At 32.8% G+C, this 19,437-nt stretch overlaps 1 protein-coding gene across 2 annotated transcripts in view; it reads left to right on the top strand.

Annotated features, from left to right (window-relative positions):
- The first annotated feature begins 5,461 nt into the window (after positions 1–5,461).
- CDH19 (cadherin 19) overlaps positions 5,462–19,437 on the top strand; it is a 51,129-nt gene continuing 37,153 nt past the window's right edge. The window contains exons 1-4 of one of the 2 annotated variants that reach the window (XM_007460481.1): positions 5,462–5,736; positions 8,962–9,256; positions 15,787–15,906; positions 19,155–19,319. In XM_007460481.1, coding sequence (XP_007460543.1) covers positions 5,542–5,736; positions 8,962–9,256; positions 15,787–15,906; positions 19,155–19,319 — 775 coding nt within the window. In that variant the 5' untranslated portion in view covers positions 5,462–5,541. The remainder of the gene's footprint in view (positions 5,737–8,961; positions 9,257–15,786; positions 15,907–19,154; positions 19,320–19,437) is intronic. The other variant, XM_007460480.1, reaches the window with a different exon arrangement.

The following is a 19,437-nucleotide window of genomic DNA, read 5'->3' as shown; positions in this document are numbered from 1 at the left end:
GCGGTATGCGGGCCTCTCACTGCTGTGGCCTCTCCCATTGCGGAGCACAGGCTCCGGACGCGCAGGCTCAGCGGCCATGGCTCACAGGCCCAGCCGCTCAGCGGCATGTGGGATCCTCCCAGACCCGGTCACGATCCCGTGTCCCCTGCATCGGCAGGCGGACTCTCAACCACTGCGCCACCAGGGAAGCCCTGAATATATATATTTTAAACACAAGTGAAGAATAAAAAAAAATAGCTGTGCAAATACTTATTAACCAATTTCAAGGATATTAATTACCAGTATGACCACAAAGAAACTTTTATAACTAACAAAATTAACAATATTTTCTCTTTATCATCTAATAACCAACTTATATTAAATATTGCAGATTCATAAAAATGTAAAGATAAAAATAGGCTTATACAAATCAAGATCTAGATAATATCTCCATTTTACACTTGTTTTGTGTCTTAAACATCTTTTAATCTAGTATATTATCTTCTTTAAAACCCCTCACTTTTTTTCTCAAACTACTGACATGAAGAAACTATATCAGTTTTTTGATAGACAAATGCTATTTAAAATTCATTGTGTATACGATCTCACACATAGTGTGATAAATGCAGACTCAGTGTCAGTATATCTGGAGTAGCTCAAGATTCAGCATTTTTAATAAGATGCTGCTGTTCCACAGATCACAAGGTGGGTAGAAAATCCATAGAAAGATTAACAATTTGGATTTGTTTGGTTATTTTGGTTTCATTTTTTGACATATTTATACTTCTGTAAGACCATCATCACAATCAAGATAATGAACATAGCCATCACCCCCAAATTTTCTCTTGTGACCCTTGGTAATACCTTCTTCCTATTCCTCTCCATCTCTATTCTCTCTCAAGAACTTATCTGTTTTCTGTCACTGTAATAGTTTTGAATTTTCTAGAATTATATATAAATGGAAACATGCAATCTGAACTACTTTTTGTCAAGCTTCTTTCACTCAGCATAACTATTGGAGATGTCACTTTGTGCATCAATAGTTCATTTCTTCTTACTACTAAGCATTATTACACCACATGGACATACCACACTTTGTTAATGCATTAACTTGTTGGTGGGTATTTGATTTGTATCCAGTTTTGGCTATTATAAATAAAGTTGCTTTAAACATTTTTTTTAAACATATTTATTGGGGTATAATTGCTTTACAATGGTGTGTTAGTTTTAGGCCAGAAACTATCAAACTCTTAGAGGAAAACATGGGCAGAACACTCTATGACATATATCACAGCAAGATCCTTTTTGACCCACCTCCTAGAGAAATGGAAATAAAAACAAAAATAAACAAATGGGACCTAATGAAACTTCAAAGCTTTTGCACAAAAAAAGGAAACCATAAACATTCTTGTAAACGTCTTTGTATGGGCAAATAATTTTATTTCTCTGGGGCAAATATCTGACAACAGAATGGCTGGATCATACGGTCAGCGTATGTTTAAGTTTTTAACAAACACCGCATCTGTTTTCTACAATGATTGTGCCGGGTTCCATTCCCACCAGCAGTGCATGAAAAGAAACTATATTCCATTTGGTGCAGCAATCCATAGTCTTAATTATTTTACGTTGATTGATGGTACTTTTAACATTTTTTATACGTCAGTGAATTTTTTTGTCCTATTGGCGTTTTAATAGAGGAGACCAGTGTTACCTACTCCACGATTATAACTGTCTACTTCTCCTTAGTGCTGTTGATATTTATTTCATGTATTCTAAAGCTCTGATATTAACTTCAGTCACATAGGACTGTTAGGCCTTTTTGATTAATTTACTATTTTATCTTTATAAATGTACTTGTTATGACAGGTAATACTTCTTGTCTTGAGGTCTTGTTTCTGAGATATTAATACAGCATTTCAGCTAACTTATGATTATTATTTTATGTTATAACTTTTCTCATCCTTGTCCTTACAACCTATCTGTGTATTTATAATTAAATTATTTCTTTAGTACATAGTTGGGTTGTTTTTAAATCCAAAACTGACAAACAGTGCATATTATTTGTTGTGTTTTATTAATCTCTTTTTAATGCAATGATTCATTTGGTTAAATTTGCTATACACTCTTGAGTTTACTTCTTTCCCCTTATTCTCCTGTTTATTATTGTACTAATAAAAGGTAATTTTTAGTATCTTATTTTCCCTTTCTTAGTCACTTAATATGGCCCTTTGTTTGTTTTCAGTGATTGCTCTAGTGATTTCGATGTGCATCCTTCACTTCTCACAGCAGTCTACTTGAATAATTCCTATATCACTTTATCTATAATGTAAGAAGCTGACCACCAGATAGTTTAATTTCCCACATCCCATTATTTGTGCCATTATATTCTGCATGTTATATATCCCATAACATTGTTATTAATTTATAAATAGTAAATTATTTTTAAAATATTAATAAAAACCAAAATAGCCTTTTATATTTATCTATATATTTAATATTACCTTCTAATTTCATTACTTTATGTTGGTTCATATGTCCTTCATTCTGAAGAGTTTCTTCTTAATATTTTTATAGTGCAATTGTGCTATTGATTAATTCTTCTAATTTGCTTCATATTACTCTTGTTTTGAAGGATATGTAATTACATGTTAAAAGTTTTTGTCTCAGAACTTTATGTATGTCATTCTATTGCCATCAATCTTACATTATTTCTGATGAACATTTAATGGATATTCTTAGTATTTCCCTTTTTCCTCTAGTTAGTTTTTAATATTTTCTCTTTATATTTTATTTTTAGTAATTTTACAATAACATGATTTTTGTTTGTTTTGTTTTATTCTTGCTTAGTGTTTGTTGAGTATCTTTTGGGGTGGGATATTTTTCTGCACGTTTGAAAAACCATTGGCCACTATTATTTTCTCTTCTTTCTTTTTGGGACTCCAGTTATATATATATGTTATACTGTTTGAGATTGTCCCATAATTATTGAAATTCTCTCTATTTTTAAAAATTATTTTTTCTACTGTCGATGTTATCGTTCTACTTTAATTTGAATCATTTCCATAAAGCAATCTTTAAGCCAATGACATTTTCTACTGTAATGTTCAATCTTTTGATAAAACAATTTTGGATTTCAGATATTATGTCATTCAATTCTAGGAGTTTCAATTTTTGAGTTTTTCTTTTTTTGCTGTGTTTCATCACATGGTCACTGAAATATTTGATTTAGACAATTGTCATCAATAACGTAAAAATTTAAAAGAAAGGGTGACTAGGAAATTCATAATAAATGATTCAAATGACAGTGATGCACAAATGAATTCCTAATGAATCTTAGGAACAAGAACAACAACTTCAGGACAGGAAATAAAATGTGACAAAACCAAGTATTTTGTGCCTCCAGATATCATAGAATATGAAATATACAGCATCAGCTATGAGTATTGTTGACAAATATTTAAAATTGCATCTAATCAAGGCTCTACTAATTTAAAGGGAATAAAGAACTATATTAAACCATACTATAGGCATGCAGTCAGAAAAATCCATAATGTGTGAAACTCTATAGGATCAATGACCTTGTTTGTTCAAGACATAAATGGAAAGAAAAATTAAATTTAGAGTCATGAATCTTGCGGATTAACTGAGACTTAACGAGTGTCTCAACAAACTGCATTGTGTGGGCATAGCTGAATCCTGACTCAAAGATGTTTAAAGAATTTTAATTTGAGTATTGGTTGGATATTTGATTATATTGAAGACTTACTCTTAATTTTTAGTATTCAATTTTGATCTTTAAAAAGGTCATATAGCATTTGTGCCCAAGTGTGTGTGTGTGTGTGTGTGTGTGTGTGTGTGTGTAATGAATGGTTAAAATGATAACGACATTTGAAATTTGTTTTAATGTCAGGAAGTGGATATGTATATAAATTAAGCAAGACTGACCTTGTTTTGATAATTTTGAACCTAAGTAATGGTATATAGGTGTTCATTATACTCTGTTTAGATGTATGAAGATACCATAATATAAAGTTAACATAGATGTTATTTACCCAACATTTTAAGCATAATTCATATCACTGTTAGTGATAGTTTTACAAATGTATACAAAATATCTTCTCATAAAGAAAACTGTACTTGTTCCAAACGTTTTCATTATTCACTAGCTATCAAAATATATATTTTAGCTATTTCTAAGCAACAGACATAAGAATTTCAAATATTTAACATAGGGTGAAATTCATCTTTAATTTTCACCTCAGCTGAATTTCTTCATGACTTTCACTAAGTAAACTTATAACAAAGAATACATCTGCTTGAAGGAATTACAGAGGGACCGCAGGATTCCCGTTTATGACAATGTGTTCTTTCTTAATTAGGTGTTTTTAACAACTCTTCCTAACAAGAGCCAAAGACATAAAAAAACCTGTCAGGGACAATCAAAAATATGTGGAGAAAATTCAAAACAAGGTCATATGAAAAACTCCTAACAGAAAGAGATTCTATGACTTTTCTGCTGATTATGGCATTGTAGATTGGACAAAATTATTTTTCTTCATTAATCCCAAACAAACAAATTCATTTTGGTTATACAGAGGCACTATATAGATGTGGAAATTGCAAAGTTATTCAGTTTCATATAAGGGTGAGAATTACCAATCATATCATGGAGAGCTGGTATGATCAGTATCAGGTAAATGGAAAATTTTAAATGGAAAAGTCAGTAGCTTGATTTTTTTGTCTTAATATTTACATACTAAAAGATACCTTTCATCTCCATTTTACGTATTATAAACATTCAGCCATTTTACCCAATCACTGTCATTTTTCTTTTATTTTTTGAAAAATGGCTTTATTTCTTTGTTAAGATGATAAACATTTCTTTCATATCTTTTGCAATATAAAAATATCTTAACAGGATTTCTATTCACATGATGTTTTATAACATCAGTATAAATCAGTGTAAATGTTTAAATCCCCCAGGTTTTAAGTTGAATTGCCATTTTGTCTATTTAATTAGCTATGTAAAATACCATAATGTGGGAAACTGGATGACAAAGCGTATCTATTGAAAAAGAGGAAAAATGTCACATTTTTCCCTTGCTTGATGGTTGATGTAATTGGATAGTTTGAATTTTACTGAGATAGAAAGGAAGAAGTAAGCAGGGTAAATTTTTAAAAATATCTCAGTGTCAGTTATCAATCAAGGAAATTGCTAGAGCAACTTTTCAACCTTCAGGCAAATTTATGATTACAATGACTGAGCAGAAATTTGTAATTGTACCATTCAAACTATTGCTGAGTTACAAAACATAATTAAGTAGCTTAACTGGAAGATGAGTGTACATTTCTGTTCCATTTTTACAGATGCAAAAGTTGTATCCTGTCTTTAACAATTATGCGAGAAAATGTTATTTTTTAAATGTTGAGAATTTTGTTTTGTTTTTTGTTCTCTAGGAATATGAAAGATACCTAAGAGTTTAAAATATTACAAGGGAACATAAGATTTTTGTTTGCAACATACTTTTCCTCTGAAGAGTACCAGTTGGAATCAAGATCAGAATGAATTTCTGCTTATTGCTGCCTTTTATGTTGGGAATTCCTCTCCTATTGCCTTGCCTTATAGCAACAGAAAACCCTAAAACAGAGGAAGTTAAGCACCCAGCGGGATCTCATTTGAGAGTGAGGCGGGGCTGGATGTGGAACCAGTTTTTTGTACCAGAAGAAATGAATAAGACTAGACATCACATTGGCCAGGTACTGATTTTCTGAAAGTGCTACAGGAAATAACCTTGTAAATCTGATCGAAAGAGTGGAGGAGGCTTTGGTATTTGATGAATTCTCCGTTTTTCTTAGTGGAACCATTAGAAAGCTTCAAACACGAGCATAATTGATTGTTATATTTGCAAGCACCTAAAATAGTCGCAAAAACTTGAAGAAGAGGGAAAGCTCTGGTTTTTAAATTTCACTTTAACATCATACAAAATTGCAGCATTTATCAACATCTGGAAATGTGATGGTGTTATTTTTGGTAATGGATCAAAGCCACCACACGGAGAACAGTAACGTTTACCAACGGCATTTAGCCTGATTTTCCATTATGCTAAGTAGGTGTTGATTTACCCCTCATTAATTTTTAATGAAGCAGATTAATACCAAGTCCTTTTACAGTTATGTAGCTTCAAGAGTCTACACACTTCATTTGATTAGTGAAGTTGAAGTAAAACATAATTATTTCATTTTCTTATAAGAATACATTTTAAGAAAATTTCCTTAATGAGACAAAACATTTCCTATTTATGTTTTTGGGTTTTATTATTATTTGATTTTCTTCAAACAGAAGGAGTTATAATATGTCCTTCTCTGTAAGGCTCTTTCTCTGGATGAATAACTGAAATAAGTTTAACCACTAATTAACTGACACTAAAATTTAATTGGGCCCAGAGTGTGAAACACTCAAAATTTATTAACTCTCTTTTTCTAGCCCTTTTAGGAGAGCTGCTATGTTAGTGTGTTGTCTGGATTTCATATGAATTCATCTGTCCCATCAGCCAAATATATAAGTACATTCATCCAAAGGCCTAGATTAGCATTTTAGGCAAACAGATTTCAATCGTGTGTGTGTGTGCGCACGCGCATGTGCCTGCCTGCTATAAGTAATATTTCTCATCCCTTTTTATTTTCTAAGATAACTCCAGGTAAAGCACAGGCAGAACCGTGTGAGGTCCGTTGTTAAGTGTCTGCTAGTTACCTGAGTCTCTAGCCATATTTACAGTGGACTCCACAGACCCCCATAGGCTCTCCTACCACTGAATAAGGAGACATGCTACTATTGGCAGGCGAATGTTAGTGGTAAGGCTCTACAGGGAAGTGCATCAGTGCAGTCAGAACAGGGATTAGTCACTGAATAACTCACATTTTCTGGGTTTTGTTTTTCTTCTCCCTACACATATCTCCCATTTCCTCCTTTCATATAGCAGTTTATTTTGCTTTTTCTTCATTCCGTAAAAATATTTATGAAAATATTCTAACGGATATCTTTTCCTCTAAGCAGCCTCATTAAGCTTAAACCACATACAGGTAACTGGTTTAAAATAGAGTAATAATGAATACTTACTTATATACTTATATTATTATACTTATAATAACAGAGCTGGTAAAAATAAAATGTAGTTGATGTGTCCAAAATAACTTTCTTTTTCATCTGTTTGTTAAAATAGATTAAATTTGGAAAGCACAATTAGGTAAAAATTTAGTCATATTGATTTGCCAAATTGATAGTAACTATGTAATTGAAAAAATATTTTTGAATGGAAATACAGAAAATTTTATAACACTAGAATCCACAAAATTGAAATGTGTTTTACTTATGCATTTAGTGACAACAAGAGGAAGATGTTCAATTTTTTTTTAAATTAAATATGGGTCCTTAAAAAGATCAAGCTCACTGATCTATGAAAATTAACATGAATATACTTGAAATACATTTATTCATGACTGAATTTGACTTGTCTTCATTGTAACATTCAAATTTTCAAACTACATTGAAATAATATTTGGAAACCAGGGGCTATGCATTGCTTTCATTTGGTATACTTATTGGAGAATACATTTGTTTTCCACAATTTCTTATCACTAGGGCTTGGGGATTTCACTTTTACAAGTAATGAAGGACTTTCAAATTTTAAAAGCTGTAACTCTTTTTTATTATCCTTTTATTATCTCCAATTTGGTTCTTTCATTGTAGAGCAGTGATGTTCAACACATTATTAAAATTAGTTGTTTTAGATATCTTTAGATATTCTCCACAATCACATAGAAAAAATGATTAATTAGTCCAGAATAATATATTGTACTTTGAGCTATCAGAAAAATTATGAAATTAAGGTTGTATTTTTTGGCTAACTTTGTAAATTTTCAGAGAAGCTCTTACTTTGAAGAAGGGTATATTCATAAATGGTGAATCAAGAAAACCATGGATTCACAATAATTAAGAGATTATTCTCTAATGCTTCCTTTCTTTATGTAAAAATAAGTTAGATATGAAAAATCATACGTTACCTATATCATAACATCTTTTTTATATATAAAATTCAAAATTCCATTCACACTATGAATAATGAACATTTACTTTGCTCTTAAATAAATAAAATCGTGAGGACAAAAGAAGTACATTTGAGAACTGAGTGACCTATGTTGGAAAGGAAGAGTTAGAGTTAATTTGGCTAAAACTCAAGGACTAAAAGACCATGTTAGGTATTGGTTTGCAGGGGGAGGATCTGAGATCAAACAGGCCTTTTGGTGTAAATCATAATTCTACCCCAAAACCATGTGACGCTGTGAAAGTTTTAAAAATTTTCAGTCTCACTTTCCTTCTCTATTGAAAGAATTTATTATATCAATAATGTGTATTTTACAATGAATGCATGAGGATTAATTGAGAAAACTAATATAAAGCAATTTGTAGATTTTATGGATGATTGAGATTATTATCTTCTCAACATGCTCCCTAATTTTCTTACTAGTATTTCCATGTTTTCTATGTGTTTTTAGCCTAGAGATAGAACATCACTCTTTAAATTTATTTTAGATCATTATCTCTCTGTCTCTAGGCCCCAATCTAATATAAATATTTGAGAGTATGGTTTTAGTGACTAAAAATGTAATCATAGAGTAAACACGAACCAACCTTTTTGTACATAATGTATAAGAGGAGCTTTATTTTTCAATCATTATAGTTTCTAATTAGAATCATCTGTTTAGAGTAATGAACTTTGTATAGCGCTTTACGTTGAAAATTCAAAGACTTCTCTGCCTGGTGATAGATTTTAATCTTAAACTTAACATTTTACCTCACTTAATATAATATGGGAATTATATGGAATTTTTAACTTAGGGAATAATTAACAGACATGAAGATGCAATGATTAAAATTTGTCTTAACATGTTTGGAAAGTAAATTATCTCTCTTTGCACTTGCAGCTAAGATCTGATTTAGACAATGGAAACAACTCTTTCCAGTACAAGCTTTTGGGAGCTGGAGCTGGAAGTGTTTTTGTCATTGATGAAAGAACAGGTGACATATATGCTGTACAGAAGCTTGATAGAGAGGAACGGTCCCTCTACACTCTAAGAGCCCAGGTAATAGACACCACTACTGGAAGGGCTATGGAACCTGAGTCTGAGTTTGTCATCAGAGTGTCGGATATCAATGACAATGAACCAAAATTCCTAGATGAACCTTATGAGGCCATTGTACCAGAGATGTCTCCAGAAGGTATTGCATATTAATTTACGTCAAAGATGTACCTATTAACATTGAAAGCAGATTTAAAATTTCGAGCATATGTTTTGGAAGTGAATTATTTACCGTTCTACACGGGTACTTCCTTCTGCAAATGTGTTAAGTAAAATATTTGAAAAATTAGACTAATGACTAAAATCTTGTAAATAATCATACTATATATTAATAAGTAATTTGTCTTGTTAAAATATAATTTCAGTCTTCAATAGAAAGAAACGTTTATTTGAGTATACATAAAATTCTTTAGCTTGTTCACTTATTGGTTTCTTCAATAAAAGAATTTACTTTCCAAAACAAACTATTCTTTTATATCTCAAAAAATACATAAGATCATCCTGAAAGAGTCACACATAAAAATAGGAGAAACCAATTTATAAGACTAGAATCCTAGATGCATCCAAACAACGGAACATGAAAATTAAAAACAAAACAAAATGGTTAAAGACCTCTGTTTAGCCATATCCATTTTTAAGTTCTTTTTCAAACCCAATGTCACTTTAATAAATATTTTAAATATAATACTTGTAGAAGAGAATGCTTTCCATGAGATGTAATAATTGACTGCCTTGGAAATCAGACATGTCTTTCCAATAGGGGGAAAATCATGGTATGGTTATACAAAATTTGTCCACTCATTCTTTGTCAGAAAAGTTTAATAATACAACAGATAGTAAAATTTAATTCACAAAATTTCCTTAAGTATGATAAACTTCAACGTGATTTAATAATTGTCATTTTTAAATTATGCTAATGTGGTTTAAAACTGCCTTACCTAAACATTTGATTCATTAGCCAGGAAGTCTAAAAATATATATTCCATTATATATTTTCCTGATTCTTCATTTTTTTTAACATTCCAGGTAACAATTTAAAGACCTATTTCTACATGTATTCAGAACATAGGTTTTTAACAACAGCCTAAACAAATTTAGCTGTGTAGACCAACTGTCAAGACCAACTGTCCTTAGATATAATTGACACATTAATATTGTCCTATTTGATAGCTAGGCAGTGATATATTTCTTCTTTTTTAAAATAAATTTATTTTTGGCTGCACTGGGTCTTCTTTGCTGTGTGCAGGCTTTCTCTAGCTGCGGCAAGCGGGGACCATTCTTCATTGGGGTGTGCAGGTTTCTCATTGCGGTGGCTTCTCTTGTTGTGGAGCACGGGCTGTAGGCGCATGGGCTTCAGTAGTTGTGGCATGCAGCCTCAGTAGTTGTGGCTCACGGGCTCTAGAGCACAGGCTCAGTAGTTGTGGCACACGTGCTTAGTTGCTCCGCGGCATGTGGGATCTTCCCGGACCAGGGCTTGAACCCGTGTCCCCTGCATTGGCTGGTGGGTTCTTAACCACTGCGCCACAGGGAAGTCCAGCAGTGATATTTCTTTTTCTCCTTTCCATTCTCCTCCTCCTCCTCCTTTCTCTCCTCCTCTTCCTCCTTCTTCTTCAACTAGCATACGTTATGGGCCTCACATGTTCTAGGAACTTTTTGTAAGACTGGGGATTCAGTTGTAAAGGAAATATATGAAGTAACGGCTAGTATGGAGCTTATATTTTAGTTATAGCACACGAACAGTAAATAACTCTTTTAAATAAGCCAGGTAATATTTGACATTGTATGTTATTAAAGTGTTAAGTATGGGTAAAGTATGATGATGATTAATTGACTGGATGAAACGGGGACATTTAGGAGGTGACCTTTGAAGGAAATGATACAAAGGGGCCAGCCATGCCATGTTCTGGGAAAAAAAATTTCCATTGCAGAGTGAGGAGAATTGCATATATCAGTATTGGAGTTATTGGCATATTGCTGGCATGGAGGGCATGACAAAGGATGAGATCCCCTTAGTAGAGAATTTAGGTAGAGAAAAGGCAAACATACAGGGTGACCGAACTGTTAGAACTTAGTTGACTGCTGAATTAGAATCAATGAGATTGGTCAGTCATGTAAGAAAAGAAAGAAACGAGGAGAGACGTTGCACAAGAAGAGATCCTCCAACTCTGTGGAAGCTGCTTTGAGGTTGAATAAAATCAACGTTGGTACAAGTTTACATGCTGCATCACCTATGTAAAATAAGTTTTTGCAATATGATATGTCTGATAAAGTGGGCATAGTCAAATATCGTCTTAAATTTATTTTTATAAAGTCCTTTGCAAAAACTAGATTTAAGATTCTAGAAAGCTATCTAGAAAGACACAACTGATTTAAATTTTGCATGTTTGAAGAAAATCTCTCAAGGGTAATATAGGCAAACAATATCAACTATCAATGTAATGGATAGAATGCAGAATTGATATATTACAACATATTATTTGTAAGTTTATTATAGGAACAAGTAAACTGAGAAATTACTTTTGTTAAAATCTGATTCTGAGACAATACTTTTTTAGAATTAAACTTTTGTTCACTTAACAGGGTAGATACCAACTGATTTAAGAGCTCTTCAGACTGCAAGAGTCCAGTCATTGGCTCTTCGCATTTCCAAATAGTTTGGCCATCTGTGATCAAGCTATGCTGCCTCAACTCAGAGGCTCACAATGACCTTTGGATCCTTCAGTCACCAAGAGAAGGCTTTTCCCACTCTCTGGTCTACATTCCTTGCTAATTCAATTTCATGAATCTAGTCAATTTAAATTTTTAAGAGTTGTCATCAGTTATTCAATTCTAATTACAGGATGGTGTCTTAAGGTGGAATAATAGGAGTTAAGGGTGAGAGGATTCAGTATACACATATTCGTTCTGGGTTATTGGCCCTTCCCTTTACACATAATCATTGTGATCATTTTGCATTGTCACTGGTGTTCTAAAGTAGGGCGATCAGATTTCCAGTTCTACCTATGACAGCCCTACTAAACCCCCCCCTTTTTTTTTCTAGAATCTTGTCCTAGAAGCATTTGTCCCTGATTTTTAATTTTTAAAAAATTTTATTAGTACCTGCATTACAACAAGCCAGAATTAATTTGGTAGATATCTACTTTTTTTTACTTACAGCTTCTTTCATGGTGTGTGAGAAAAAGTGTGTGACATGTGGGCAGTGAATAAAGTTGTTTTAAGGCATGGTTAAATCTGAAAGAGGGCTAGTTATAACCCAGTACACTATATGATAAAACACAGTTAAGCTAATAAACCTATTAAATAATGTACATACACATGAAGAATATCCTTTTGATGATATATTTCAGGTTAAAATAGTCTGCATAAGATACCTTTCATTAATGTACATATAGACCATTTATCCTTTAGAAATACATTTATTCTAATATAATTTAGAGAGAATTTAATTTTTGATCCATTAATGTAATAAACCCAATTTGTCACTTTTAGTGAGAGCACAGTAAAATGAATAAAGAGAGACTAAACAGGTTAGATTATATATGTGACATGTACCATGCTTCATACATTGATCGAGTCAGTAATGCACATTAAAGATGATACTCAACAACTAAGTGTCTGTTCCCTATATTTAACTGGTAACACAAGGAAGGGGGGACTGTGAAACAATTATTGATTATTTCTATGAAAGACACATTATTGGCCTCATAGTAATTTTGTCAATTTTGTATGCACTGTAGTATAGCATACCCAACTGCGAGTGAATGCACAATTCCTCTTACACATGTCAAGTCCTCATGGAAAACATAAATATACAAAATATTATCAAATATTTTGTATTTCTTAATTGCTTTGATGTTTATTTATTATTACTATTTATTTACATTTGACTTTTTTTAAAGATTTCTACAGTATTTAAATTACTAATTAGGAAATTATACAGGTTTACTTCTATTGACATTTTTAGAAAAACCATTTAAAAAATATTTAGAGGGTTTAAAGTTGCTTAATCTGTATTGAATGAATTGTAATGTCAATAAAACTGAAACAGGAAAAAAGGAAAGACTGAAACAACTGAAGAAAATAAAATCAGATCAGAGTGATGTAAAAATTGAACATTGCTAAAGTCCTTCTGAATTTAATAGACAATATTTACAAATTATGAGTAAGAATAAAGCAAGACTTTATGCAATGAATTTTTGGAAATTCTGCTGCATATTTGTATCATCTTAATTTATTTTGCCTTTCTTTTTTCCGTGGTAAGTTTATAGTAAGATTCACAGACACATGATTTCACACACACACACACACACACACACACACACACACATGCAAACACACACTCACTCACAAACATAAAAAGTGAATCACTGGTTAGTCATCAATGGTTCATCATCAAGCACTGTTTGAAACATTGAAACATTGTAGAATTATGCCAGTTCTGTAGGATTGCTACTTTTAATTTAAAAGTGCAGTGAGTCTTATAAGGGAGAACATTAATTATTTTCCTAGAAATTGAACTCCCTAACAATTCACATGAGAGAGTTATTCTGAATATTTATAATATCATATTTTTATCCACTAAATTTTCTGATTTTGACTTTTTTTGGATTTACCCCACATGCAAAGAAATTATTTTTTGTGACATTAATATATTACATTAAGTTTTCCATTTAGTAGAGAAAAAGTTCATGACATATTAGGACATTGAAGAGGTATGTTTTGGTTAGAAGTAAATGAAGCATCGATTAAAATGGGATTTAAAATAAACTGAACTGGGAAAAACAACATAACTCCATAGCTCTTGTCTCTAGAAATGAAGTATGGGTGGTCTATGAGTCAGTGCATTTTCTTGGTCTTCCTGATTCTCATTTGTACGGTACTAAGAAATCTAAAGTCTTAATTAAGAATTTCTCTTGGTCAACAACTAACAGTACAATGATTTTGACTATTGTTCCTGAAGCCAAATACAGGTGGTCTAGTTCTGCAAACTAGAGACAGGAAATCCTGATAGAAATAAATGAAATGGAGACATCATGAGGAAATGTAGGGGAAGGAAATGGATGAGTGCATAGACGCATAGTTAAAAGAACAAGACTTGCCTATTACAAACTGATAGAAATGGTCTCTAAGAAGCCTTTTGTTGGAATAATTCTTTACGATTCCTACAGGAATGTATCTACCCATTTATTTAGTATTTTTATTATTGTGATATAACTGACATATAATATTGTGTAAGTTTAAGGCGTATAATGTGCTGATTTCATACATTTATATATTGCAATGTGGTTACCACTATAGCCTTAGCTATCATTTCCATCATGTCACATGATTACCATTTCCATGGTGAAAACATTTCAGATCTAGTCTCTTAGCAACTTTGAAGTATATAATACAGTATTGCTGACTATAATCACTATAAGGTATATAATCTCCCCAGAGCTTATTCATATTCTAACTGTAAGTTTGTACCCTTTGACAAACATCCCAATTCTCCTACAACCCAGACCCTGGTAACCAGCAATCCACTGTCTCTGTAAGTTCTGCTTTTTGTTTTTTAGATTCCTTATATAATTCATTGCATACTCTGCCTTTGACTTAGCATAATGCCCTCAAGGTCCATCCATGTTGTCTCAAATGGCAGGAATGTATTTAAAACACCTGACACTAATGAGTGTCTACATGTTGAGTGGAGGACAGTATACAACAAGTGCTAAATAACTAACATAACAATTCTAAAACAAAACAGCAAATACTATTAATACATGCAATTGAGGACCACAGTAAGTTTCAACATTTTTATTACTGAAGCATAGAATGTGTCAGTTTATAAAATTAGATTGTAATGAAAAACTTCATAATGCTAATTTCATATAAAATCACAAGCCTATTTGATTTAGTGCCATTTGTGTTGCCATTCTTAATTGACATAGAACATAGTGTTTCAAAAGATGTGGATTTCCAACAAGACCCATAATGCTAGATTCCATGTTTACATAAAAATAATTTAAAAGCTCATTAAAGAAATATTTTTAATTTGACCATTAATTTTAAACATACAAATACTTATTTCCCATGAGTTTTATTGATTGTTACTGAATTTTAATGAGAATACTTACCTTATCAATCTGGTAGATTTTGTTTTGCACTTAAAAAAAAATTCTTTAAAGAAAGTAGACATTTTACAGAAGGGGATGAAACAAGCCAAATAATTATGCTCATCTTCAGCTTGACACTATGTCGAGATCATTTCAATAATCTTTTTTAATATTTTACTAATATTCTGCAATTTTTTGTGGTACAGGTCACAACATAGTTTTTTGAAGAAAACTGTTTCTAATTTCCCTTTGATTCCTCTGCTAATGACACGTCTTTAAATGATCCTTAATTACGTATTGCAACGGGTTGTTTAATAGTTATATTTCATTAGATCATGGATTCACATATTTAAAACTCTATATGGTGTATGGAAATTAGGGTTATTTTGTATAAGGTTATAGTTTCTTGTCTATACAGAAGGATACTTGTTTTATAATTCAGAGCAGGGAGGACTAGTCTTTTATTGCATATCATCATCTTGCTTGCTAAAGAAAGAATACCTTACAGAACTGGAATCTGTTTTTCAAGAAGACCATAGGCTTAATTTCTTGTAACTATTTATTTTCTCTCCAGGAACATTTGTCATCCAGGTGACAGCAAGTGATGCTGACGATCCTTCAAGTGGCAATAATGCTCGTCTCCTGTACAGCTTACGACAAGGCCAACCATATTTCTCCATTGAACCAACAACAGGTATTCCTGGGAGAAACGAAGTGCAATTCAACATGATTCTAAGGCAAAGTCAGAGCAAAAGTTCTCTGCCTACAAACATGTTGTAAAGTAGACCTGATGATTCAATAAATACATGGGTTGTAATGTTAAGCATTTAATTATTTTTAATCTTTTAGCTGGTTTTTCTAAGGTTGGGAGATTGGATTTTTCTCACCCATACCGCAAATGATTTGTGTATGGGATATAAAACATACTTAAGGATTATTACAAATTAATTACAGAACTACAGACAACCCAATTTAAATATATGGGGAAAAGACACAAGCAATTGACAAAAAAACAGAAAGCCTGCAAGCATATTAAAATTGCTCAACCTCATGAGTCATCATGGAAATGCAGATTAAAATCACAGAGTTCCACCTGCACACACAGCCAGAATGAGATTAAGCTGAGTTTATGGCTGGGTGTAGGAACTTAAAAAACAATAGTTCTGTATTTTATATCTTTTAGCTTCACATGAATACACAACATTTGCTTTTCCTGTCCTTCTCCAATTTCTGTTAATCAATTGAATACTTTATAAAAGAAATTTAAAAATTGCTCTTATTTATTTACATCTATTAAACAGTTAAGAATTATGTGACATTGATTCATTTAACAAATATTGATTGCTTTGGTCACTACAAAGATTAAACCCATATAAATGAGCTTATAGTCTCTAAAGATGAGAAAAAAAACCCAAAAACCTGACTAACCAACCAAGAATGTGGCAAGTTCCAAAAGCAATAAAATTCTGTGATTGTTAATGAGACAAATATTATTTCCATCTTGATGACATGAAAAGCTTTAAAAAATTAAAGCATGTGTTGGGTCTTTAAGCATTTGTTATTGATTCATTCATTTAGCAAGTATTAAATAGGTCAGCCTTTATCAATCAAGTTTCTTTTGAGAATCAGATTCTGAAAAATATGATTTGAGTGACTATATTCTTTTTTTTTTTTTTTTTTTTTACTGTTGTGGCCTCTCCCGTCGCGGAGCACAGGCTCCAGATGCGCAGGCTCAGCGGCCAAGGTTCACGAGCCCAGCCACTCCACGGCATGTGGGATCTTCCCAGACCGGGGCACGAACCCGTATCCCCTGCATCGGCAGGCGGACTCTCAACCACTGCGCCACCAGGGAAGCCCTGAGTGACTATATTCTTAATTCTCCCCAGGATAATACCTAGTTTCTATTATTCTGAATGTACAGGTTAAAGTTATTTTAATACATGCAATGGATGCCTTAAGACATTCCCTTACACAATTTTGGTTGAGAAGGGTTGAATATGCAACAGGCATTGTACAGTATACTAGGTTTACAGCAGGACACCATTGCAACATTAAAAAACTAATAATAGGGCTTCCCTGGTGGCGCAGTGGTTGAGAGTCCGCCTGCCGATGCAGGGGACACGGGTTCGAGCCCCGGTCCGGAAAGATCCCACACGCCCCGGAGCTGCTGGGCCCGTGAGCCGTGGCCACCGAGCCTGCGCGTCCAGAGCCTGTGCTCCACGACGGGAGAGGCCACAACAGTGAGAGGCCCGCGTACCGCAAAAACTAAAAAAAATAATAATAAATTTAAAAAATAATAATAAAAAAAGGAAAGCAATAGGAAGTCTTTTCTCTTGGATCTTACAAATAAATATTAAACATTTGTGTATTAATAAATACATGCATTAGGTTTGTGAATATTATGAAATGAAATAAACAAGGTTCAAGAGAAGAAAGTAAGAACTCCTTCATATTGTGTGGCCAAGGCAGAATACACCGAAACCAGAATGCTGAGCTGAGCACGTGACCAAGGTGAGGAGAGCATGGAAGGCATTCTAGGTTATGGGAAGAATGTATAGGAAATTCCTGAGAAAGGAGAGTGTTTAAGCTCTTAGACTAACTAGACACCAGTGTGAAAGAGCACCGAGTAGGAGAATAGAAAATGGGCAATATACAGACAGTGGATCTTCGCAACCATTTTGAGCGCTGTCTGTTCCTCCAGCCCTCACTGACTTCTTAAACATATTGAGCAAATTAGCTAAAGCAATTAATTGCATTAATGGAGGAGCAGTAGAGCCGGCAGCAAGACAATTGGAAGTCAAAGCACAGAAGTGATAAGTTTTCGAGTGTGTAATAGGATCTAGAAATATATATCCTTTATCCATTCTGAAGGTAAGAAGACATGTTGAAAATAAAGTCAGCAAAGTTAATTGAAGCCTCCATACATGGGAAGTGAAGGCCTCTGTGTTCGTCTCACTCGCTGACTAATCTCTACACCTTTGGATATATAATTCCCAAACTCTAATACTATTCTCCTTTGCTAATAGGAAACACAATTCTCTGTTGAGTCACACACAGGGAGATATTAGGAGCATCTGTCTCATATATTCCATGGTTTCCGTACTGATTCATATAATAGAGTATAATTGTGAAACACTTCAGTCCACAATTAAAATCTCATCATAATGTGGTCCAATTTGTCTTTCTTTTATTTTTTTACAGGTATCACAATTTTTAAATTAACACTTTTTCCCCAGACATATTTGAAGATTAGCAATTTTCTTTCTTATATTTGTATTATGTGTTCCCCAAATCTTTAGTATTACAGCCCTTCTATTCACCACCTTAAATTTTTCCTAGGTTTTTTTCAGTGATGATTAACTTTTTACTAAATAATTTCATAGAATGTGAACACTTATTACAACATTTCCATGGTCCAATATGGATATGAATATCTCTGTTGGTGGATTATGAATAACTGTGAGTCAAAAATCAGCTCTTTTTCATATATTATGACTCAAAATAGATTTCACATCACAGGTGCACAATATTTTTGCATAAATTTGGTATTGTAGTTTTACATGTATCCATAATAAACTAACTTCTTCTAAGTTTAGGAGAAAAGTTAATTGTAGAGCCCTAATATTATGTTAGAGAAGAAAGCAGAAAATAAGTTGAGGTAAAAATAGGACATTCTTCTTCTCTCCCTGTGGTTTATCTTAACATAGTATTTTATTAAGATTCTGCTACTATTAGTATTGTGATGGCCACTCTAAGCTTTAGGCAGAGGTGGTGATTGACTTATTATTGTTGTATTTTTTTCTCCAGGGCAGCATCTAGCACATTGTAGTGGTTCAAAATGTGTCAGAAGAATGATTTTATGTTTGAATTCTTCAGAAATTAACTAGGAAGATGTCATGGTTAATAATGAAATAATAATTATAGTTTATTATGTCTTTAAAGGAGTCATAAGAATATCTTCTAAAATGGATAGAGAACTGCAAGATGAGTATTGGGTGATTATTCAAGCCAAAGACATGATTGGTCTGCCTGGAGCACTGTCTGGAACAACAAGTGTATTAATCAAACTTTCTGATGTTAATGACAATAAGCCTATATTTAAAGACAGTAAGTAAAAAGGATTCTAATAAATAATTTTTGAAAGTATGGGAAATCGCACAAACTAAGTCTTGATTTAGCAAAGTGCTTAAAGCATCTGCTTTCAGATTTAGGGTAGTGTCACTCT

This window comes from Lipotes vexillifer, unplaced genomic scaffold (genome assembly GCF_000442215.2).
Source record: "Lipotes vexillifer unplaced genomic scaffold, Lipotes_vexillifer_v1.1 scaffold483, whole genome shotgun sequence".
Lineage (NCBI taxonomy): Eukaryota > Metazoa > Chordata > Mammalia > Artiodactyla > Lipotidae > Lipotes > Lipotes vexillifer.
The sequence above is the reverse complement of the archived record's forward strand: the minus strand, read 5'-3'. Positions and strand labels throughout refer to the sequence as shown.